The sequence below is a fragment of the Desmodus rotundus genome, chromosome 9, assembly GCF_022682495.2.
Source record: "Desmodus rotundus isolate HL8 chromosome 9, HLdesRot8A.1, whole genome shotgun sequence".
Taxonomy (NCBI): Eukaryota; Metazoa; Chordata; class Mammalia; order Chiroptera; family Phyllostomidae; genus Desmodus; species Desmodus rotundus.
Genome location: NC_071395.1, coordinates 94671287 through 94696992, shown reverse-complemented (window position 1 = coordinate 94696992; position 25706 = coordinate 94671287). Strand labels below are relative to the sequence as shown.

At 44.1% G+C, this 25706-nt stretch overlaps 1 protein-coding gene and 1 long non-coding RNA gene across 3 annotated transcripts in view; one reads left to right on the top strand and one right to left on the bottom strand.

The window, feature by feature from the left end:
• Positions 1-475: 475 nt before the first annotated feature.
• Positions 476-25246, bottom strand: DUSP14 (dual specificity phosphatase 14). 2 transcript variants are annotated; one of them, XM_024573469.3, is made up of 3 exons: positions 25115-25246; positions 3674-3759; positions 476-1810 (listed from the first exon to the last, which is right to left on the bottom strand). In XM_024573469.3, exon 3 carries the CDS (start codon positions 1716-1718, stop codon positions 1122-1124), a length of 597 nt encoding a protein of 198 aa, XP_024429237.1. In that variant the 5' UTR covers positions 1719-1810; positions 3674-3759; positions 25115-25246; the 3' UTR covers positions 476-1121. The 2 variants fall into 2 exon arrangements, with proteins under 2 accessions (XP_024429237.1, XP_053766455.1); XM_053910480.1 differs by lacking the exon at positions 25115-25246 and adding an exon at positions 23435-23494.
• The window catches only part of LOC139440288 (uncharacterized), a 36319-nt gene continuing 34976 nt past the window's right edge, over positions 24364-25706 (top strand). The window contains exon 1 of the long non-coding RNA XR_011650403.1: positions 24364-24712. This is a non-coding gene — a long non-coding RNA (uncharacterized lncRNA). The remainder of the gene's footprint in view (positions 24713-25706) is intronic.

Here is a 25706-nt window from a genome sequence, read left to right as displayed (position 1 = left end):
ACCACCAAGTCCCTGATGAGTTGTATTGTCGGACTTATTAGGAGCAGTTGAAACTCTGTCCTGGTTTCAGCAGGGGAAGCTATTGTATTTGCTTATCTCCCGTATTAAGGTTTGGTTTAGGGCATTTGTGTGTGTTAATAGTCGGCAAAGGTACACCTTTTGTGAAAAACCAGTTTCTTTGATGGAGGATTCACTGTTTTGGTGCACTCCAGTTACCAAGAGAACTGAAAACTACCTTTTATCAGAGTGTACACTTGATGCTATTTTCCACTGTCCCAGCACTGTAATAAACAAGTCAGTGTCTGCCCATCTGCAAGGACGTGAAATGTTGACATGATTCAGCTGGGACGTCTACTTTATAGGATGTTCCTCATTGTCACAGGAGCCATATTTTAACATAATTATGCGGGAGCATCTTTCTTCCATCAACACACATGTACACACACACACACACGGAGATCCTTCTCAGGAAGAATTCTAGTATGTTAAGCAGATAGGTTTATTAAAAATAATGTTGATATAGTCCTGGAGCACATGGATTCCAAGAGGGTGTTTGCAGCAGATTTCATTATAATTACTTAACAGCTAAATAATTGTTTGGTTGGTTTTTTTTTTTACTTACAAAGTTACTAAATAATAAAGGGGGAAGAAAGAGTAGGGCTAATCCAATAGAGACGGAAGCTGGTATCCATCCTCTCTAAGCACTTGGGTGGTCAGCAGCCGTAGGCAGAGCTTGTCTCTAGAGGGTTAACCAGGACCCAAGGTGATCTTTGCACTGCGCTCCTCCTGCACCTGTCGTGATGCCAGAGGCATGGGATTCCAAATGGAGCAGAACCAGACAGTTCATTAAACTGTTCAAATTATTAAAAACTAAAAGCCAGTTAAAGATTTTCATAAACACTATTCCAAAATGTTAGTTTTAAAAATGTTACTAGCAGTGTACGCATACCCATTATGTTCCCCCCTCTATACCAATTAAAATAGATGAACACCCAGTGTAAAAAACACTTCAGGGAGAACTGAAAGTCAACCATTTGAAAAGAAAGGTGAAGAGGGGAGCAAACGGTGTGTAGCAGATGCTGGTCCTGCCCAAGGGGCTGCTGATGCAGACTTTGGTGGCATTAAATCCCCCAGTAAGGCATCAGGTGTCGGGACTCTTTCTCATAAACGTCTGGAACTATGCCGTAAGGTGTCTGTACCATTTTAACTGTCGACTTCCCGAAAAGCTGGCGCTCGTAGTCTATCAGCTGCCTCCAAAAGCCTACGTTGGGCCTGATGACAGGCCTCCGGGCTTTCACCCAGTTGTAGGCCTCCAGCAGGCACACACTGTGGAATTTCATCAAGTAAGCAATGCAGAGGGTGGCCGAGCGGCTCACCCCTGCCGCACAGTGCACCAAGGTGGCCCCATGCTTCCTGCTCACACTGTGGATCTTGTCGGCCACGGTGTCAAAGTACAGTCCAATGGGGGCATGAGGCATGTCAGCCAGAGGCACTTTAACATATTCAAATTGGGGCCAGTTGAAATTGGGGATCTCAATGGTAGCATTAACAATGCAGGTGATACCACGAGCCTGGAGGAGATGCCGGTTGGAGGCCACGCTGCCTCTGCCCAGGAAGAGAGAGGAGGTGATTTGAGCAATGCCTCCTATGTCTCCCTCAGAAATCATCCGAGGGGCCATGAGAGTCCGCGGTAGTGTGCTGTGACCTCTGGAGCCCATGAAGACGCCAACAATCACACTTGCATCATTGGAAGCAAGACCAGAGTGTTTTGTTTTCCTCCACCAGGGAATCCGAAATTATGACCTCCTTCCTGCAAAACACAGGTTGTCTGTCAGTACTTCACATGCTATTGATTTATCACAGCCTTCTGCAAGTACTGTGGGGTGGGCGGGTAACGGGATTAGAAACCGTCATTTTCTATAACAGAGTATGTTCTTTCAAGGATGCAGACAAATCATCTATGGCTTATCAGTCAGAAAGAAGTAGCTGAAGACACCGATATGTAAAATCAATGTGAAACGCAGCCGTCTGGGCCTCAGCCAGGCAGCTCAGTCGGTGAGAGTGTCATCCCGATCCGCCTAGGTTGTGGATTCAGTCGCTGGTCAGGGCACGTACAAGAATCAACAATGAATGCATAAATAAGGGGAACAAACCGATGTTTCTCTCTTTCTCTCCCTCTCTCAAATCAATTGAAAAAAAAAAAAATACTCAGCACTCCGTTTTTGTCTTAAAAAGGGCATTTGCTCGCCTTCCTTGTTCTGTCTCGGAGCCTGTGGGGACCTGCTGGGAACAGGATTTCTGTAGTGACAGGTATGGCTGGGAGGTCCAGCGCCATTTTCGCTGGCTGTAAGTGGGGTCTCGAACCAGAGAGAGCACACAGTTCATCTTAAAACTGAAGGTGTTGATGCTTAAGATGAAAGTGAATTCTATTTAGGCGAGAGATGTGCTTTGTGTACAAAGCAAAGAATAACACAGTGACTCCTGGGGGCAAATGGAACAAAACCAGAGTCACCTGGGGAAAGGGAACTCAGTGCTCATGGAAATGGGGGGTGGTTCCTGCTAAATCCCAAAGCAACCTTCCTGCCAAGGCCGCTGGATACAGAGTCCGTGTTATGCTGTGCCCCTCGGGGATTTAAACTTACTGAAATGTAAATAAATAAAATGGGGAAATAACAAACGAAAAAGTCATTAGATGGAAATAGTCATCCTATTTTAGGAAAAGTAAAAGAAATATGCCCAGCTAGTTCCTGTACAACAACCTTGCAGGGCCTTGCTCTTATTGAAGAGAGTGGTGTTCCTTAGTAATTCGAAAGAAATCAGAAATTCTGACCCTGGCTGGCGTGGCTCAGTGGGTTGAGCACCGGCCTGGGAACCAAAGGATCGCTGATTTGATTCCCAGTCAGGATACATGCATGAGTTGCCAGCCAGGTTCCCCAGTAGGAGGCGCATGAGAGGCAACTACACATTGATGTTTCCCTCTCTTCCTCCCTTCCCCTCTCTCTAAAAATAAGTAAAATCTTTTAAAAAATAAAAGAAATTCTGATCCCTCCTACAGCCATGTTTTCTCATGCACTGTCGCCTACCTTCATGCCTAATCCTAGACATAGAGATCTTACGGTACCACATTGGGCAATGTAGCCAATGAACTACCTTTATAAACTGAAAAGTTACTAAATTGGATCAGTTACAGAAAAGCCAGGACATAGGGTCACTTTAGCCCTTAACTACTTAAAAAACAGTTCTTCCTATCATGTCTGTGACATCTGAGCACTGGAAATCCAACTAAAATTTGAGTAACTTGTGTTGTGGCATTTTCCATGGAAATATTCCTGGGCAATTTAAAGGCCTTGGTCTCAAAAATTAATTTGTCTAAATTAATAAGCACTTTAGCCAACTTGACCCTGGGTTTGGTTAAATAACCTCACCTTCCTCAGCCAATTCTAAGCTCCAAGATGAATCCAGAGGTGTGCATATTAACAACAGAAAACAAAATTATTGGTTTCCTGAGGTTTTAGACATCAATTCCTCTCCCTGCAAGTTCACACTGCTTTATAGTCTGTGTCCCCTGGGAAGGGTGCTTATCGCCACCAGGGTGAGGTCGGGATGTCTGAAGGGATTTCAGTGAGACAACATCCCTAGTTCCGCAGACAGAGTTGCTGCTGGGGCTACTCACTTCGGAGGGGCAGGGTACTCTGGAGTCCTGGGTCTGGATCCGCAAAGTCCTGAGTGAGTGCTGACCACGGTGGGTGTAACTCAGATCTGCAGAAACACAAGGAAGGGAGCAGGTGGCCAATCAGGAAGTTCAAAAGAACTCCTCCTGGGTTTTTACTTAACTGGGTTTGACTGGAATAAATCTGGGAAGTAGCAATTAACTATATCTACATGTGCCTTTAAAGAATGAGGCAGTCAGAAATACCAACCTAAGTATCAGCTTTCATTAATGACACATAAGCTATGGCATGATAAATATAAATATGGTTTTGGCCATAACAGACAAATTTTGAAAAGAGATTCAGAAACCACAATATATCGATGAATATAAAACAGTTCTCGGGCCAGCAAGAGAAGCAACACAAGATAGACGTCTCTGCCACGTGCCCTCAGTCAGCCCAGCAGTGAGGACTGTCGTGTGCCAGACGCCACAGCGAAGCCAGACACAGGAAGATCACTTCATGAAGAGCAGTGCTGCAGGGGCAGCGGCAGCCACGAATGCCCACCACCGGAAGTGGTGTTGAGGAGGGCAACCTGAAACTTCATTTTCCCCCCTTCCATGGTGGCCCTCCTACTTACTCATCTGTGTAACGATACCACCTATGAGCATCATTGAAAGTGTGTTCCTCTCCCACCTGTCCCTCTGCCTTTCCCAGGTACCATCAGACTTAAATTTTAATTATTTTATACAGCTCTCTTGAGGCATTACTGATATCTAACTTCACCAAGCATACAACTTGATGAGTTTTGACATGTGTATACTCTTGAGACACCATGACCTCAAAATAACATACCCATCACCCCCCTAAATTTCCTCATGCTCCTTTATAATTCAGCCCTCCCTCACACTCCAGCCCTATTCCCTAGCAAACACTGATCTGTTTTCTGTTGCTATCATTTGTATTTTCTAGATTTTTATATAATGAAGTCATATGACGTAGGGCAGTGTTTGGGGGGGTTAGTCTGACTTTCACTCAGTGTAGTTATTTTGACATCCACCCATGTTGTTGAATGTATCAACGGTTCCTCCTTCTCGTTGCTGAGCAGTATTCCATTGTATAGGTAGACCTACTGTAGTTTATTCCCCTACTGAAGGGAACCGAGTTCCCTTTAGGCTATCACAAGTAAAGTTGATGCAAACATTCATTTGTGTGGACATACGCCTTTCTTTCTCTTATTTTAAATACCGAAGAGTGGGAGGGCACAGGACATGTGCGTATTTCAGGACATGTTAAAGTACAGTCAAACCTTGGTTCTCAAACAATTCGGTTCTTGACTGAGTTCACGGAAAAACGTCTCGGTTGTCCAACAAACTTCGGGTCTCGATTCTCTACCCGACAGCGCGTTTATGCTCATCCCTGTACAATCACTCACACTTCTCTCAGGAGACAAAGGAGGTTCATTTTTCGAACAAACCGCTTCTCGATGTTTTCCAGAACGAGTTAAGTTTAAGAACTGAGGTTCCACTGTGGATTTCTTGGGAAAACTTTAAAAATAGCCATAGCATGCAGCCTGTGGGGCAGGCTTATAATCAAACACGCATGCAAGGGCCATGGGAAGTCCTCTCCCGGGACCTCAGAGGGCAAGCACTACGCTCACCCCCTCTGCTGCACTCCCGAGTGCTGGTCTTTCCTGGAGAGGAGCTTCTGTGTGTGTCCGGTGCCCTGGCTTCTGTGGCTACTGGCCAGGGCGTGCCCCCAACTGCCAAGCTCTGGTGGGCAGCAGGACTTGGGCCCTGGGACGCGTGGGACTGTAACAAACAGAATTCTTGGCAGGCCTCACTCCCAGAGCACCGCACAGACGTACCCGGCCTTTCTATGAAAGAGGCCTCTTGCTTGTCCTGGAGCTCTGGACCAAGGGGCTGGCTGCAGCTTCGGCGCACGTCTCCCCTAGCTCTAGCGGCCAGCGGGACTGAACCTTTGCGGTCCCACAAGACTGTACATATTTACATGCTTTCCCCCCTCAATTACAGTTGACACAGTTTTATATTAGTTTCAGGTATATCACAGTGATTAGGTGCTTATGTAACTTATGAAGTGATCAACCTACCAAGTCCAGTACCCATCTGATACCATACATAGTTATTACAATATTACTGACTGTATTTCCTGTACTGTACTTGACATCTTGTGACTGGTTTTATAATTGGCAATTTGTACTTCTTAATCCAACCTCACCTTCCCAACCTCTTCCCAATTGATGGTCTGGTGACCATCAATTTAATCTATCTATGAGTTTGTTTGTTTTGATTGTTCATTTGTTTTTTTAGACTCCACATGTAACTGAAGTCATATGGTATTTGTCTTTCTCAGTCTAACTTATTTCACTTAGCATAATGCCTTCTAGGTCCATCCATGTTGTTGCAAATGGCAAGCTTTCATCTTATGGCTTAATAATATTCCACTGTATATATTTACCACATCTTCTTGCGCACTTAGGTTGTTTCTGTTATCTTGGCTATTGTAAATAATATTGCAATGAACACAGCGGTGCATATGTCTTTTCAAATTAGAGTTTTAAATTTTGCCTGCTGAGGGCACCCTCTGGGTGTGTCACTTGGGGAGCCATTTGGGTGGTGCTCTTATGTGCCCGGAAGCTGGTCACCAAGTGAGTGGGTTGGTTCTGGAGGCTCCTGGAGGCCCCTGAGAGGGGCTCTGGTGCAGGTCAAGGTCAGCTGTCATTTGTGCAGGGGTTGTGGTGGGAGCTAAAAGTGATCCCTGGTTAGGTGCCACTAGTGCTGGGCTTAGGACCCTTTGATGGACTCCGAAGTGTGAGCTGAGGCCAACCCCTCTTGTATTGGGTTTGTGGCTTAGCTGAAGCTACCATTCCAGGTCAACCCTGGCCACAGCTTATGCCAGGCTTGGTGCCCCTAATGGGAGTTACAATGCAAGCTGAGACCAGTTGCTGCTTGTTTGAGAGATGTTAGGGAAGTTCAAAGTGCAAGTCAAGGCCACTTGTGTGGAAAAGCCGCTGGAAGTGGCTCGGGCCAGGCACATGAATTGGGTGGGCTAGGGTCTCAGGGAATCACCAGGGCTGGGCAAATGGTGTTAGCCAGGTTAAGGGAGGGCTCAGACTGGCACCTCTCTGCACTGGGCAGCTGTATGGGGGCCATCACCTGACAGGGCTCCCATCCCCGGAGAAATCCACCCTGCACCCTGCCCCTCCAGCCCTTGCCCTGAAGCCAGTCTATTCAGTTCCTACCTGTACGTCCCTGGTGCTCTTTGGGCTGCCTCCTCCACACTGGGACCCAGAGCGGGGGAGTATGTGAGCAAGTGATCTCTGCACAGCCCTCAAAAAGAACGCCTGGGACTCCAGAAGCCCTGCATCACACTCATATAGTTGTGCAATCCCTGCTGGTTTGCACAACTATAACAACTATATGCTATATATACTACACATACACACACATACACACACACCGGAATACTATTTAGCTGTGAAAAAGGAAATCCTGCCATTCGCAACAGAGATTGACTTTGAAGGCATTGTGCTAAGTGAAATAAGTCAGAAGGAGAAAGACAAACACTGTATGGTATCAGTTACATGTAAAATCTAAAAACAACAACAAAAACAACCCAAGCTCATAGATACAGAGAACAGCTTAGTGGTTGCCAGAGGAGAGGCTAAATGAGTGAAGGGGGTTAAAAGACACAAACTTTCAGATAGAGACTTACACAAAATAAGTCACAGGGATGTAATGAATAGCATGGTGGCTATAGTTAGTACTGTACTGCATGGATGGGAAAGTTTCTAAGAGTAAACCCTAACGTACGTATAGTGGTAATCATTTTGCAATATATTTGCAAATATCAAATCATTATGTTGTATACCTGAAACTAGTATGTTGCACATAAACTTATACCTAAAAAAAACCCCCAAAAAACCCTGAAAAATAAAAATAGTTACTGCTTTATAATGCAGTGATTCTCAAAGTTGGTGTGCATCAGAACCACCGGAGGGCCCCCACCCCGCCTCTGACTCAGCAGTTCCGCAGTGGAGCTGGACAACTGCCACTGCCCACGTGATGCTGATGCTGCTGGTCACAGGACACACTCTGAGGCCACTGCAGAGGTGGTGCTGTGCTGTGCCACCCAGAGTCCACCTTCAAAACTGAGGCACTCAGGGTGCTGGTGCTGAGAGATCACAAGTCCTCCCCAGAAGCTGCCCTTGTCCAGAGGGAGCTGCCTCACCCAAGGTTACACCCCTGTGGGGGCCCACACCTGATGACTGACGATACAGGGATACATGGAGAAGTACAGAGATGCAATCGCACTGTGAGGGGAACGGGGAATTCGTTGCATAAGGTGTGCGGATGTGGGTGTTAGATGGAAACGGACGTGGACAGAACTTGTACGTGGGAACACCCTGCCCTGCAGCTGAGCTCTGTGACTTGCCACTCCCAAGTCTTTCCCTGGCAGAATCCTGGTAGTTTAAAAAGCAAAGTCACGTGGACTAAACACAAAATTAGGTTCTCGAACTGCTGGTAATAACTCCCTCCTCAATGTGGAAAATCTGGAAGATGCTAATCAAATTTCTAACCAGGTTATCTAGTTACTGCCTCATCAAGAGGGACTCAGTCTTGTAGTCTCCCAACTAATCGCTCTGTTTAGGAGACCACCTGCCCTCCTGAGGCAGGGGTCCCAGGCTCACCGGCCTTTTCAGCAGCAAAGTCTTCATCAAGGGCCACAGTAAGTAAAGGGTGGGCCAGAAGCCTAGTATTCTGTTAATGCTCCTTTGTCGGGCAGTGATAAGGTACTGGGTGCTACGGGGAAAAGAAAACAGACTGTGAGTCCTCAGGGCAGAATCCAAGTGAGACAGACACGATGCTCTCTCCCTGCTGCTGCTAGTCAGTCTCGTGCCAACAAACCTGCTTAAAATGCCACTGCTGGCTCCAAGGTTTAGTAGAACTGCCAGAGAACACAGATCCCAGATACTCACTCCTCTAATACTCCGGGCCCCCTTCTACAGATCAGAAAATACAAGGTTCAGAAAGAGGGATGATTTCAACTTGCAGTACACAAGTACCTACCAAGGAAAAGACCCAAGGTGTCTGGACTCCTAGCTCAAGCCCGCACACTGCTTCTCTGTGTGACTGCGGGGGGTGGCTGTGTTCTCACCTCCCCCTGACAGCACTCTGACGCCACCAACCAGTGCCCTTGATGCATGAAGGGGTCTTGGATCTGCCTAAGAACATGTTTAAATGTCACTCATAGAAAATACAGCCCAGGTCGCTGTTCCAGTCTCTCTTACTGCCCAGAATACGAAAATATTGCCACAAGCAGGTACACAACTGCGGAAACAGAAGGCCCTCCTGCCAGCAGAGGGATCTCAGCAAGAAGGCGGCACTGGGCAGCGTAGGCACAAGAAGCCTCAGTGTGCTCCGTTCTAACATTAGCAGATTCTGATCATAAATAAAAGAAAATATGGGTATTCTATCACAGGTATGTCGAAATCAGTTTAGTAAATGTACACTGGAAGACAGAACAACGGTATCTATTAGGAGTTCTGGTAAGAGACTGGCCCACCCCTGAGGGATCACAGCCCGCGAGGTGCTGTGAGTAAACGCACCACTCCCACTGCAGTGCACTGGTCTCTGGGACAAGCATGACCAGAGGGAAAGCCAAGGGACGTCCATGTTGCTGTCCATGGTGTTCAACTCAGCCCTCCCATGTTGCTCTGACAGCTGCACTCACTTCTTCAAGTGAAAAATGCTTTTTTCAGCCAGGGGAAGGGGTTGGGTGGGGTGAAAGACAAAAAGGAGCTGTCCTAAACCATCCCCAGAGAGGTAGTTCTTTTACAAGTTAGAAGCAATGTCTCATCAGAGATGATGCTGGTTTCTTTGAATAATAAGCATCAAAGCGCTAAGCGCTAAACAAAATGAAGAATTAGTATCTGCCCAATGGGCCTGTAATCTCCATAATGCATAAGCTGTTAACAACTGGCTACTCCCTGGACTGGAGCTCCTGGGATGCGGGCACCAGCGTCACGTCAGCACTGGCGTCCGTACCCAGAGCAGACGCGGAATCGCTGCTGGGAGTCACCGTCTACAGGGCCCGGCAGAAGTAAGGCCGGCTCGAGTGTGGTTGGTGGAGTAATAATATGGGTGTGATGATTCAGAGTTTTAATTTGAACATTTCACCTAAAATGCCACATGGAGTGCTTAGGTGTGATATCGTTATGTTACAGAATTACACGCTTCTGATTTTGTAATTAAAACAAGGGGCGTCATTTGTGCTGGACCCTGTATTTGGAACATCCATCCCAGTGCTACAGAGGCTACTTCCCATTGTTAAAAAACCATGACAACCACCAGAATCAGCAGGTAAAGAACCAAAATCTACCCACTGCTTTTTCACTCCATGCTGAGTAAGCAGAAAATGGCCAGGCGGTGCTGCAGATGACTGCATACAATGATCCGACTAAAATATTTTTAGGTTTAGGGATTTCAGAGGGTCCCAGTAGATACTGGAGGCCTACACTGTTTATCTTTGATACTTGAAAAGCCTATATAATCACATTTTCTCCATAAAAGTAAATGTTTATCTAGTTCTTTAAAAACCTTAAAGTCACCCTTTTTAACAAGCCTTTTAGCCTACATTGCCATAAATATATATTAGTTTCCTCATTTTCATTATTATATCAGAAACGTATTCTATTGGGGAAAAAAGTTAATATAGTCTTACAAATAAAAATTACAGTGTGGAAATCTTTCATTAAGGGAAAAATGCTTTCTGATAGAACATTAAAAATAAGACTCAAATGTTGAGTTACTATATTGGTTACGGGACAGCTGAGCCACACGGGCCCAGGCAGGAAGGTGCATTTGTAAAAAATATTTATTGGGATGACATTGGTTAATAAAATTATATAGGTTTCAGGTGTATGATTCTATAATACATCATCTGTATATTGTACAGTATTATGTGTTCACCTTCCAAAGTCAAGTCCCTTTCCGTCACCATTTATACCCACTCTACCTTCTACCTCCCCCCACCCCCTTTTCCCTCTGGTAATCACCACAGTGTTGTCTGTGTCTATGAGGCTTTAAATTTTTTTTCTTTTGCTTAAGGCCAAAGTTCACCTTTTTTCACCAAGTTTCCCTCACCTCTGACAGCTGTCAAGTCTGTTTTCTTATCTGAACCTGTTTCTATTTTGTTTATTTTGTTCATTGGATTCCACATTTAAGTAAAATCATATGGTACTGACTTATTTCACTTATCATAATACTCTCCAGGGCCGTCCATGTTGTCGCAAAAGGTAAGATTTCCTTCTTTTTACAGCCAAGTAGTATACCATTGAGTAAATGTACCACCGCTTTTTTATCTACTTACCAACACTTGGGCTGCTTCCCAATCTTGGCTATTGTAAATAATGCTGCAATGAACATAGGAGTGCATATATTCTTTTGAATTAGTGTTTCAGTTTTCTTTGGATATATTCTTAGGAGTGGAATCATTGTGTCATAAGGCAGTTCCATTTTTAATTTTTTTAGGAAATTCCATACTGGTCTCCACAGTGACTGCACCAATCTGCATTCCCACCAACAGTGCACAAGGGTTCCTTTTCTCCACATCCTCACCAACATTTGATGTTGATTTATTTTTTAAATATATTTTACTGATTATGCTATTACAGTTGTCCCATTTCCCCCCCTTTATTCCCCTCTGCTCTGCACACCCCATCCCACCCACATTCCCCCCCTATAGTTCATGTCCATGGGTCCTACTTATAAGTTCTTTGGCTTCTACATTTCTTTCTCTGTCTATTTTCTACCTACCATTTATACTACTTATTCTCTGTACCTTTTCCCCCTCCCTTCCCCTCCCCCACTGATAACCCTCCATGTGATCTCCACTTCTGTGATTCTGTTCCTGTTTAGTTGTTTGCTTAGTTTGTGTTTTTGTTTTAGGTTCGGTTGTTAATAACTGTGACTTTGTTGTCATTTTTCTGTTCATATTTTTTTATCTTCTTTTTCTTAGATAAGTTCCTTTAACATTTCATATAATAAGGGCTTGGTGATGATGAACTCCTTTAACTTGACCTTACCTGGGAAGCACTTTATCTGCCCTTCCATTCTAAATGAAAGCTTTGCTGGATAGAGTAATCTTGGATGTAGGTCCTTGCCTTTCATGACTTCAAATACTTCTTTCCAGCCCCTTCTTGCCTGCAAAGTTGCTTTTAAGAAATCAGCTGACAGTCTTATGGGCACTCTTTTGTAGGTAACTGTCTCCCTTTCTCTTGCTGCTTTTAAGATTCTCTCCTTTAATGTTGGCTAATGCAATTATGATGTGTCTTGGTGTGTCCCTCCTTAGGTCCAACTTCTTTGGGTCCAACTTCTTTGGGACTCTCTGAGCTTCCTGGACTTCCTGGAAGTCTATTCCCTTTGCCAGATTAGGGAAGTTCTCCTTCATTATGTTTTCAAATAAGTTTTCGATTTCCTGCTCTTCCTCTTCTCCTTCTGGCACCCCTATGATTCAGATGTTGGGACGTTTAAAGATGTCCTGGAGGTTCCTCAGCCTCTCATTTTTTTGAATTTTTGTTTCTTCATTCTGTTCTGGTTGAATGTTTCTTTCTTCCTTCTGGTCCAAACCGTTAAGATTTGAGTCCTGGTTTCCTTCCCGTCACTGTTGGTTCCCTTTATTTCACTTGGCATAGCCTTCATTTCTTCCTCTAATTTGCAACCACATTCAACCAATTCTGTGAGCATCCTGATTACCAGTGTTTTGAACTGTGCATCTGATAGGTTGGCTATCTCTTGATCATTTAGTTGTATTTTTTCTGGAGCTTTGATCTGTCCCTTCATTGGGCCATTTTTTTGTGTTGGCACGCCTGTTACATAATGAGGGGGGGAGCCTTAGGTATTCACCAGGGCAGGGCAACCCAGGTGACTATGCTGTGACGCTCTATGTGGGGGAGGGGACCGAGAGGGAACAGTGCCGCTTGCTCAGCTCTCTGCCAGTTTTCAGTCACTTCCTCTGCTACCCACAATCAAATTGGGCCCTTCTCGTGCTGATTCCCAAGTGGGTGGGTTTGTGTATGTTCTAGGCCCCTGTGGGTTTCTCCAATGAACTCTCCTGTGAGGCTGGGAGTTTCTCCCGCTGCCGCCTCAACCCCTACAGGTGTTTTCAATCAGAGGTTTGAGGCTTTATTTCCCTGCACTGAAACCCTGGGTTGCTCCATCTGCCTCCCTCCCCAGTGGTTCCTCCCAGTTTATGTACACGCAAATGTGAGACCACCTGGTCTGCAATCTACCACCTCGTCGGGCCCACTGGCCGCTGCCCTGCCACGAGTCCTCTCCACCAGCTGTCCAACTCTGCCCCTCCTACCGGTTAGTAAGAATGTTTCTTCTTTAACTCCTTGGTTGTTAGACTTCCATACAGTTCGATTTTCTATCAGTTCTGGTTGTTTTTTTTAGTTTGTTGTCCTCTTGGTTATGCGAGGAGGCGAAGTGTGTCTACCTACGCCTCCATCCTCTGATGTTGATTTACTGATTGCCATTGTGACAGGTGTGAGATATCTCACTGTGGTTTTAATGTGCATTGCTCTGATGATTAGTGACATTGAGCATCTTTTCATATGTCTATTAGCCTTCTGTATGTCCTCTTGGAGAAGTGTCTATTCAGATCCTTTGCCCATTTTTTAACTGGATTGTTTCGGTTTTTCACTGTTGAGTTGTACAAGTTCTTTCTAAACTTGGGATATTAACCCCTTATCAGATGTATCATTGGTGAATATGTTCTCCCATTCAGTGGGTTGTCTTTCCATTTTGTTGATGGTTTCCTTTGCCATGCAAAAACTTTTTAGTTTGATGTAGTCTCATTTGTTTATTTTTCCCTTTGTTTCCCTTGCCCACGGAGATATACCCCCCCCAAAAAAAAATGCTACGAGAAATGTCCGATATTTTACTGCCTATGTTTTCTTCTAGGATTTTTATGGTTTTGAGTCTTACATTTAAGTCTTTGACACACGGCGAGTTTACTGTTGTGCATGGTGTAAGCTGGTGGTCTATTTTTTTTGTTGTTTTTTTGGCTTGCACACATCTGTCCAATTTTCTCAACACCATTTATTGAATAGACTGCCTTTACTTGGGGAGGTGGCTTATAGATTACAACTACACTATCATGTTTTTTCACCAATCCATTTAAAACATACTGCCATTCTTGCCTTTCAAGAGCCTCCTTATTTTTAGATTTCAGATGGAGAACACACACCCTTTTCTACTACAGTTACTACTCAAAAAGTGTGATCCAAGAGCCAACAGCATCAACCTGGAGGTTGGTAGAAATGCAGAATCTCAGGCCCATCCCAGAGCTGTGGAATCAGATTCCACAGGTGATGGGTATACACATTAAAGTGTGAGAGGCAATGCTCTCATTAATCTGCCTCAGTCTGTCCCACTGTACTTGCAGAAGCAAACTCAAGCACCTGTTTTATTTCACCCACACGAGCATGCCCAGCCTCTCATAGATCAGTATCACTTGCTGTCATGGTTCCCAGATGAGGAATCAGAGGTAAATGGAGGATACAAGGCTTTCCCAGACTGCACAGAAAACAGTAACCCCACTGGGACCAGAACCCCCCATGAGTTGTCTGTCTGTTGATTAGTCACACAATCTGACCACGGCAGATCAAGTGACCTGAAGACTACCAAAATGTGTACTTCATTGGGAAAGAATATAAAAATTGCAAAGAGAAAGAACTTAAGGAGTTACAAGGTCAGCCTGATTGTGCTTTAGCTACAATCTGAATATTAATCTAAAAACTCCTGAGAGGTATGAGATGGTCTTTGGGTGTGAAAAATCTGATACACCTAAGCTAAGAAAATGTTTGCAAAATTCCACAATCACATTTAAACTTGTTTGGTAATAGCTGGAAACCAGTTTGTGCCACAGCCTATATAAATGATACTTTAAAATCGTCAAGGAGCAAGTGCTAAAAACTAAACAGAATCATAGATTTCTGGTTAAGTGGTGAATTATAATTCATATAGATCAGAATATCTAGATTCAGAGTACTTAAAAAAAAAGTCAGCAATTTATACCCAAGGTAGGTAGGTATATGTGTGCCTCAAAATTGCCAAAGTCAGTATTGTCCTCTGAAAAGCAAGACCATGAAATCTCAGAAAATGCAGATTTTTTCATAAATTAGATCTCAGTCCTTCAAAGCTCATTATTACTTTAAGGAAGACAAAAAAGAATTTATAAATTAGAATAAAGTTCACAAGACTAAGAGTTCAACAGTGAGAAGCTGATCACCATCTGATCACCTTATCCTCTTTTTTTTAATTCTTATTGTTATTCAATTACAGTTGTATGCCTTTTCTCCCCATCCCTCCACCCCACCCCAGCTGAACCCACCTCCCTCCCCCACCTCCACCCTCCCCCTTGATTTTGTCCATGTGTCCTTTATATGATCACCTTATCCTTTAATGTCTCATTGGATGAACCAAAATCCCTAAAATGCAAGCAGTGAGTCTCAACTTTCTCCCTATAAGAACTTCGTTAGCATACCCCTGGCCCAATTCAACATTTTTGGTGATTTTATACCAAATTAACTTCATTCATAGAGAACTGATAATTTCCCACTTTTCTTTATTAATAAATAAAAGGCATCTGTAACTACCCACTAGAGTTTCTGCACAGAATAAGATAATCTGGTAAGTCTCTTGCATTAGCTGGAGGGAAGGAACCCTCATGGAGCTACATACCCTCTCCATGCCGACGGACAGCAGGCCTACTGCATTTTGAGGGCAACTGAATGTGTCTGAGAACACTACAGCGAAGGGAAAAATCAACTAAATAAGAGATGGTACAGCCCACTACGTGCCTAGGCTAAATGATACAGCCTACTGCTCCTAGGCTGCAATCCTATACAACATGCTACTGTACTGAGTATTGTAGGCAACTATAACACAATGGTGTTTATATAGCTAAACGTACCTAAACATAGGAAAGGTAAAGATGTAGTATAAAAGATTAAAAAAAATAGCCCTGGCTGGTGTAGCTCAGTGGACTGAGTGCCGACCTGCGATCCAGAAGGTTGCCGGTTTAATTCCCAGTCAGGGCTCACGCCTGGGTTGTACACCAGGTCCCCAGTTAGCAGCATGCAAAAGGCAACCGATCAATGTATCTCTCACACATGATGTTTCTCTCCCTTTCTCCCTCCCTTCCTCTCTCTAAAAATAAATAAATAAAATCTTTAAAAAATATACATTTTTTAAAAAGGTGCAATTGTTTAGGGCACTTACTGTGAAAGTCTGCACTACTGCAGACTTATAAATGCTACACACTTAGGCTACACCAAACTTATTAAAATATAGCTTTCTACAATAATAAATTTTTAGCTTACTGTAACTTTTTTACTTTATAAACTTTGACTCTTATGTACTTACACTTAGCTTAAAACACAAACACATCATTGTACAGCTATACAAACATATTCTTTCTTTATATCCTTATTCTGTAAGATCTCTATTTTAAAATTTTATGTATATGCATTTTTTACTTTTTAAACTTTTTTGTTAAAATCTCACACACACACACACACACACACACACACACACAAACTTAGCCTACACAGGGTCAGGATCACCAATTTCACTGTCTCCCACCTCCACATCTCATCCCACTGGAAGGGATTCAGGGAGAATTACATGCATGGAACTGTCATCTCCTATGATAACAATGCCTTCTTCTGGAGTAACTCCCGAAGGACCCGACTGAGGCTCTTCTTGAGGACATGTCACTCTTTTCAGTATTATGTCCATGGTGGTTTGATCATACTTTGCTTCTAAGCAGAAAATGCCATGAACATTCCTCCCTATTAATAAAAACACTTTGGTGTTGGGGAGCTCAGGTTTTCAAACTTTTTCAGAATTTATTGAAGTCGGAAAAAGCTTTGGTTAAACAGTTTACTGTGAATTTTCTTAGGGACTCTTCCTTTTCTTCTCCTGGAGGTTCCTTTTCTCCCGCCTCATCTTCAGCTACGCATCCCTGTTCCAGTTCCAACAACTCCTCGTTAGTCGATTCTTCAGGAACCACCCCTAAGAACTCCTCAACATCATCCTCATCTTCACCCAGGTTAAAGTGTTTGTCATTTCAACCACAGCCTTGTTGATGACTGTAGCCTCCTCATCCTTGGTAACTCCTTTGAAGTCACAGACAATCGAACCTCTTGAGTGTCTTCTTCCAGATGCCATTCACACACTCTTTGGTGACATCACCCCAAGCTCAAACAAGATTCTTGATGCAGCCACAGATGATGTAATTGTTCCAGAATTGCATCAGTTTCTTCCGTGTTTCCCTCAGTGGCAGCAATAGCCTGAGCAAAGTTCCTCCTCACACAGTAGACCTTAAAAGCTGCTGTAACTCCTTGTTTCACTGGTTGGATCGAAGAGGTGGTGTCTGGAGGGGCAAACACCACTTTGATAGTGGGATGAAAATCACCAATAAAAGGAAGATGTCAACAGTAAGGGACCATTATCAACAATTAGCAAAATCTTGAAAGGTATTGTTATTCTCAAACAGTGCTTCTCCATTTTGCCAGCACAGCAATTCCGGAGAGCACGCTGGAAGAGGAGCTGAGTCACCCATGATTTCTTACTGCTCCTGCAGTGCACTGGCTGTGTGTGCTCGCTGATAAGCCTGAAGCCCTGAGGTTCTCACTGTGCCAGGTCACAGACGGTTTCAATTTGTGGCCTAAAACACTGCCCCCAAGCAAGACTGTTATCCCGTCCCGCAAACTGGCATTGACTTGGCCTTTTTATGGATGAAAGTCCTTTCAAGTATCTGTTTCCAGAATAGGAAGGTTTAATTCATGACGAATATTTACTCTGGCAAGTAATTTTGCTCCACAACAGCTTATCTAGAGTTTCCAAAAATTCTTCAGCTGTCTTCCTATCAGCAGTCAGAGACTTCACCCCTCACTTTCATATTACGTAATTAATAATTCTTGAATTGTTTCAGCCACCCAAAGCTGGCAGTTAATTCAACATTATCGTCAGGTTCAGCCTTTTCTTTCAATATGGGGGGTGGGGGTGGAAATAACCTTCTTTCTTTGGCAGTTACCAAAAGGGTGCTGAGAGGAACGTGCTTCTGTGTCTGGCCTTCAGCCTAGGTCATTAGAAGTTTATCCATGTCTAACATAGGCCCTTGTTGAATACCAGTTAGTTTCATTGCCTTCGATGAAGCAGATCCTGTAAGAGTTTCCATCTCTTTGTTCCTGTTCTTCAAGATGGTAGCTACTGTGGAATGAGATATGCCTGACTGGCAAGCTATAACCACCGCTGATTTCCCACCTGCACAGTCCTTAATCAATTTTAATTTTGCTTCCAGGTCAATTACTCAACGTAACCTCATATAGGCAAAAATAGCAGTGGACTTTGTATACTTAGGGACCATGATGAACAAAACAACACAAGATCAAATCAAGCACAAGAGAAAATAATGCAATCAAAAGACATAATAAGCATGAAACGCATGAGGGGGCTGCCAGCATGACAGGGCACACTGTTTTACAGCAAACTCTTTTTTTATAAGTAGAAAGAGTACACTCTAAAATAACAATAAAAAGTATAGTATACCAGATACATATACAAGTAATATAGTTATTATCAAGTATTATGTACTGCGCATACCTGTATGTGCTATACTTTTATGACTAGCAGCACAGCTTACACCAGCATCACCACCGACACATGAGTAGTGCGTTGCACTATGACTTTAGTTAGAATGCCTATGACGTCACTAGTGGATAGGAATTTCTCAGCTCTATATAAACGCACGGGACCACCATCATAGAGTAAGCATGTGGCCCATCACTGAGTAAAATGTCAATATGCGGCGCATGACTATATTTAAGTAAAGTGGTTGGAAGGAAACCTACCAAATTCATGGGGATAGTTATCTCGGTGGAGAATAGAGAGAACAGACTCAAGGAAGCCTCAACTTTGTAGTGCATTTTTTAAAAAAAATAGAAGAGTGATAAAGTATAACCAACTTTGAACGGTAATAGTGTTGGTTAATTTGTTGATTGTAATTTTCTAAGTCACTGCAGTATCTAAAAATAAGAATTATTTGGAATAGAAGAAAATTAACTACAACAAATGGCTATCATCCTGGCTGGTGTGGCTCAGTGGATTGAGTGCTGGCCTGCGAACCAAAGGGTCGCAGGTTTGATTCTCACGCTGCAAAGCAAAATGTCACTGGTGAGGGCACCTGCCTGGGTTGCAGATTCAGTCCCCCGTTGAAGCAACCCATTGATGTTTCTCTCTGACATCGATGCTTCTCTCCCTGTCTTTGTCCCTCCCTTCCCCTCTCTCTAAAAATAAATAAAATAAAATCTTTAAAAAAAATCTGGGACAAAGGCAGCTGTATATGAATTTCAAAAGGGCATTTTGTCCACTGAGACTCCAAGATGGCAGGGGGAAAATTGACCAAAAATGAATGGGAGGCCACTCTCTGTCAGGATAAAAGCAAGAATGAGAAGTAGTGAGGTAAGCTGGGATGGCTGTGGGGCGCATGTGACAGGACATGGGCCTGACTGCCACACCAGGGCTCCCCTCTTCCCTGCAACAGGTGGAAAGCAGAGCATTTCTGTAAGTTACTGCCCACGGGAAGGACAGCAAAGAACACAAACAGGATTTCTCCCCCATCGCTCAGAGTAAGAGGTCTGACATTGTTCATCCTCCCTCTTGGGTATATACTTTTATAAAATTGAAATTATTTAAAGAATCTGGAAAAATGTTTAATATATGTTACAAATTCATGACTTATGTAAAGACTGAAAATAAAACAATTTAGTCATTTTCCAAGATGCCTTACAGAAGGAATAAGGAGAAAATAAAAAGAAATTTTAGCCCTGGCTGGTGCAGCTCAGTGGATTGAGTGCAGGCTGCGAATCAAAGGGTCGCCAGTTAGATTCCCAGTCAGGGCACATGCCTGGGTTGCAGGCCAGGTCCCCAGCAGGGGGCGTGCAAGAGGCAACCACACATTGATGTTTCTCTCCCTCTCTCCTTCCCTTCCCTTTTCTCCTTCCCTCTAAAAACAAAATAAAATAAGATTAAAAAAATAAATAAATAAATTTTAAAAACCTTAAAATAAGTTTTTTTTTAATCTCACATTCTTTGAGCTACTGTTCTTCCATCACCCCTCCAGCTCAGAAAAAGTCTCTCTCTGAGGGTATTTTCTAAACCTACAGAATTGTAGAACTTTCTGCTCTAAGGATAGAAACAGACTGTTAGCAGATACTAGGCACAGTAGTTACTCAACAAATACCTGAATTTAATAATTTAATAACTGTCCTAACATGACCTCCCCACATCTCCATATCCTCTCTTTCTCTCCCTTCCCCTCCCCCTCACATCCCCATCTTTAAATCTAGCTAGCAATACCAAACACAAGCAATGAAAGTTAACCAGGCAACTGCGTACTCAGAAAGCAGAAATTTTCTGTATCAAAAGAAGTAGTTCTAAACTACCTCTTCTGTCCCATACTAAGAAAGATTTAGAGAAAAGTACACTTTAAAGATTGTAAGAGTAATTTATTCCAGTAACAAAGAAACTATGGTTCCTTTGGAATTGCAAAGGAAAACTGAACCACGGTCTGTGCTTGGTGCCTCTTAGGGGACCTGCCCATGTACGCAAGCATGTGAGTACCTGTCCTCAGGGGTGCTTTAACAAGACCTGGCCTGGGTTCCTACACACATCACACACTAAAGCCAGCAATGCTGGCTTGCACATTCCAGACTGGGCACAAGTCAAGCTATCCGCTAGCCCTAGAGATAGGATTCACCCAAAATCTTTAAAAGACTTCTAGGTACTGGACATTTTTATTTTTAATACTTCATTTTGCATATTTAAATTTCTCTATACATCTTTTTTTAAAAAAAAGGTCAATGGAAGGGTTCTATTGGGTATTTGTCAACTAAACAGAGTGGAAAAACCACCTCTGTCCTTTGGGTGGTATGTTAGTCCAAACCATACAATTAAATATACATATATGTAAATGCAATGGTACATGAAGGGCCAGGAATCAGTCCACATAGGTGATATGTATTTATTCATTTCAAGAAATATCCAGATCCTGGCCAGGTAGCTCAGTTGGCTGGTGTCATCGGTTTTTTGTTTATTTGTTTTCTCAAGATTTTATTAGTTTTAGAGCAGGAAAGGGAAGGAGAAAGAGAGGTAGAGAAGCATCAATGTGTGGTTGCCTCATGTGCACCCCCTACTGGTGACCTGGCCAGCAACCCAGGCATGTGCCCTGACTGGAAATCAAACCAGCAACCCTTTGATTCGCTGGCCGGGGCTCAATCCACTGAGCCACCAGAGCCATCTTAAAATGCCAAGCTGCAGGTTCAATTCCTGGTCAGGGTACATGCAAGAAAAGCAATAAATATGTGAATAAGTAGAATGACCAATTTATTCTCTCTCTCCTCTCTCCCTCCCTCAGATTAATAAATGCAAAGAACAAAAACAAAAACCCTGGCTGGTGTGGCTCAGTGGGTTGAGTTGGGGTTGCTGACCTGCAACCTGCAACCCCCAGTGGGTTGCTGGCCTGCAACCTGTAAGATCACCGGTTCAATTCCCAGTCAGGCCACATGCCAGGGTTGTAGGCCAGGTTCCCAATTGGGCAGGGGCGGGGGGACAGGCAGCCAATTGATGTTTCTCTTTCACATCTATGTTTCTCTCCCTTCCCCTCTCTCTAAAAATAAATAAATACATCTTAAAAAAAAAGAAATATCCAAACATATTGTGGTTAAACAGCAAATATAGTGGATTATAAATTCAAGGCTGACACCATTGGAGGAATGTAAATTGGTACAACCACTTCGGAAAATAGGCATCAGCTAGTAAAGTTGGATACACACACACCTGGGACCCAGCACCAGACCAGAAACCACCAAGATGCCCATCGATGATGAATAGATAACTTGTAGTATGCTCATCCAAAATGAACTAATTACAGTCACAGGAAACAACATGGATGAATCTTAAAAATATATAATGCTAAAAGAATTTAAAAACAAAACTTAATGTGTGCATATGTATATATATGTATATGCATATATACACATATATTAAACTAATTCTAATCACAGGAAACAACATGGATGAATCTTTAAAAATGCTACAAAAATGTACACAAAAAACTATGTGTCTGTGTAGCTACACACACACAATATTGATTTTAAAAAGGATTTAAAAGAATGCTATAGTTCAGTGGGTTCCGTATTTTCCTTACCCTTCTCCAAGTCCAACTAGATTGCAGAGTTAAGTTGGTGAAAAAAAAACTAAGCCATAACAACAAAAAGAATTCCTACTTTGATCCCATTTGCACAAAGGTAAAAAAAAAATAGGCAAAGTGAAACTGCACTGCTCAGAGATCTATATTTAGGGTATAAATCCAGAGGGGGAAAAGGAAATGCTCTCCGCAAAGCGAGGCTGGTTACCGGCGGGCTTACCGCTGTGGTGCGGGAGGCTGTCGCTGGGAAAGAGTGGGAGGAGGGCACTTCTTGACCTGCAGGGCGGTTAGATTGTGTTTTATGTAAAATAATTACGTTGTGCATTTACGTTTTAGACCCTTTTCTGTGTGCTACAATTCAGAATTTTTAAAAAGGTTAGATAACTACAATGCTGATTTCTAGGGATTCAGAACCATTACAGTTCTAGCAGATCTTGGGAAAGAGCACTTCCTCTGAATGTCACTGCCAGTCTGTCAGCATCCTGAGGCCAGGGACCTTTCCGCCTTCTACACCAGCAGTCAGTCGCCCAGTGCCTTTGGCATGGCAAACGTCCTCAATAACTATCTAACAATTAAACCCACAAGCTCTTGATGTGAATTTGGTTTTAACTCGCCCATCTGAAATTACTGTTCTAAACTGTGTCCACATTAGCACTTCCCCTTCTTTGTCTTCAGCCCAGTGAAGCTTTCATAAATAACTAAAGCTACCACCTTAAATGTTCACTCTGTAAGTTTATACCCAGGCACTGTTGCTTTAGCGACTCTCCCTGCCTTCCATTCCCTTTTATGCCTCCTTATAAGCAAAGAAAAGATGAATACATAGTAGCCCTAGATTTCTTTTTTTTTCTAAAGGTAAAGTTTCATCTGCAACTGAGAGGAATGCCTAGGATCTCAATGACTTAACTGCTTTGAAGTTGGTTAAGAAGAGGTCATCTGCCATTGACCAGAGAAAGACTACCAAGTGATCAAAGTTAACAGAACTTTACAACCAAGTTGTAATTAAAATGCATGTTACCTGCTCTAGACAGAAATCAAATCTCTATGAGCAGGACCAGTTAATTTTATAATAATTCATTTCGATTAAAAAATCACTTTGTGCAAAGGCACTTATGAAAATGCTTAGGAAAGTCTAAAATGATACACACAAACAAATAAATACACACACAGCAGGTGCTCTGGGAAAAGAGGCTCAAAAGGCTTTAGCCTTCTGTAAAGTTTTAATGTTTTACATAAAGAATGATTAAAAGTATTTCTTCTTTTTGTTATTTAGAAAAAGCATTTTAATCTACTTTACCTTAAAATAAAGTTCCAATTACAAGGGAATCCACCAAACCCAGATACCTTCCTAAAGACCATCATTTCAAAATGCTAGTTTTTATGCTAAAGTTTTAAAGGATTTCCTGAAGTTACTCACCTGGCCAGTTTTTATGATATAAATATATATACTTATGCCATTCTATTAAAGGATATTATAGAGATCATACCTGCATTCAACCACTATGAAAGACTGAAGATGAGAACGCAGCATAGACACGTTCGCCACTGACGTTAAAAAGACTTGGAATGAAGGAAACCATCTCCCCTTTTATGGGGGAAAGCCAAAAATATCAAGCAAACTACCTCTCCTCCCCCAAGCGTCAGAAGATGAGTCAGAGCTGGAGGCAGGAATAGTGCCCATGTGTCAAGCCGCCTGTGCAAGGCTTCTTCCTACCTCCCCACCCCGCAACCCTCTGCCCTCACCCAGGATGGGGTCCCTGCCTCAGGAGCTCCCTGCCCTGAGTTCTCAGGTGTCTCTGGTGAAGAGGTGGCTATTCATTCTGGGGGTGCCTCAGTCCCTGCGTTTTTAAAGGGAGCTCAAGAATGGGGGCTTTTATGAGTCCACAACAAGTAACAATCACCGAATGCTGCTCAGGTCAGAAGCACACAACTTTGCAAAGGAAATAGCACCTTTGTTCCCCTCGTTTTAAAGAGCAGGAAACACCCAGAGCAGCTGTGACTTGTCCAGTATCACTTCACTTTGTGACAGAGCTCAGTCTCTACCATGGAGTTGAAGGCTGGCCCCAGACTCTCTGATTTTTAACTGATCTGCACAACCTCAGGGAGGATGTTCCAACGTTACACTGTACTTGAGTAGCCTTATGAACTAGAAATTCCAGGAAACTCTGGGTTAAATCTCTTGGTCCATATTCCTTTAAGGTTAGTAAAGAATCGGGTGATGGCTCTTTTCCTCCGTTTTTTCATCTGTAAAGTGGGATGGTACAGCTCTCTTAACTACCCCCTCATAAAATTACAAAGAACAGAAACTAGTTAATACCTGCTAAATGCCTTGAGGTCCTGCTAGATAAAAAGTACAAGGTTGTTTTTTATTGTTTTGTTTTGAATAAATCCCTATTCAGTAGGACTGCATTTGTAAGTCACTTCCCTCTCCTTTGGGATGCTAAGTTACCGTAACACTGGTACCCTTGGCAACATCCACCTAAATAAGATACTATAGTTATACAATCTACTTAAGGCAGCTACAGCACGTAATTCCCCTCACATACAAACAATTCAACTTCGCTTTGAAACAAGCGTACTTAGAAAAAATAAGACACGTTAGCACTGTGCACACTAATCTACCACCGCAGAGAAAAATACTCAAGTTGAATACTTGGCATTGCTGAAAGTCAAGTTGCTTCTATCAATGCACCAGAAACCTTTGGCAGATGCAAAAGGCCGCCGTTGGCTGCTGTGGCTCAGAGCAGGCGAATGCCGTCGGCAGGGTAAGGAGATAGAGGCCGTGGAGCGGCTGCAGAGCAGAGGGGTGGGGGGCAGGGGGGCCGAGGGGGAGCAGACAGGGATGCTTGCGCAGGAGCCCGAGGGTCGGTATCGGGGTATCGGGTCCGCGGTGTCCGCCGAACGAGAGCAGCAGGAGGTGCGCGCGGAGAGCCAGCGAGGCTGGGACTGTGCGCTGAGGAGGGGGCTCTGCGGTGGGCCCCGGGCTTCTCCTCTCGCCGCCACCCAGAGGATGCGAGAACCCCTGGGAGCAGGTGGGGGCGCAGGCACAAAGTTTCCAAAGACAAGGGTCGCACCGGGCCCTGGCCGCACGCCAAAGATCCGGAGCCCTGTCGGCGCCAAGTATCTTCCACCCATCCGCCGCCCTCCACCCGGGCCCGGCCACGTACCGGTTCTGCTGGGATCGCGGATATCGTTCCGACCTCCACCGCCGCTCCCGGGTTCTGCGGACTGGCCACCGCTCACCCCTCCTTCTCACCTCCGCCCGCGCCCGGGGCGGGCCGTGCGCAAGCTCCCTGGGCTCCACCGCCCTCACTCGGGGTGGAGGCGGGGCACTGGGGCAGGGGCGGGGCTTCATGGGGGGGGGGGTAGTGCGCCGCCGGGGGAAGCCAGCGAGGGACGCAAGGAGCCGCGGGCGGCGCGCGTGCGCACTGCGCCCTCTGTCGCCCAGCGGCTGGTCCCGGCCGCGCCCCCAGCTCCTGCGACACCAGCTTCCCCCCGCAGATCCTGTTTAGGGGTCCCCTGTTGTCTCACTTTGTCTCTCTCCCTTTCCCACTTCAGTGTTTACAAGCCAGGTTTGGGACTCTGGAGAAGTGGTGGGTGTACTAGGGTTCTTTCTGGATGTGAGAGGGTTAAAGGCAAGAAAACGACTATTATAAAAGGGGCAAAGACTGCAGTTAGTGACTAATCACCGATTCTCACCCCACCCCCACCTTCTATCCTGCCGGGAGAGCCTGGGATTTGGGATCCAAGAGTGGAGGG

Excerpts from the sequence above, each read along its gene's own strand:
- DUSP14 (XM_024573469.3), bottom strand. The coding sequence starts at position 1,718 with ATGGGCTCCAGAGGTCACAGCACACTACCGCGGACTCTCATGGCCCCT.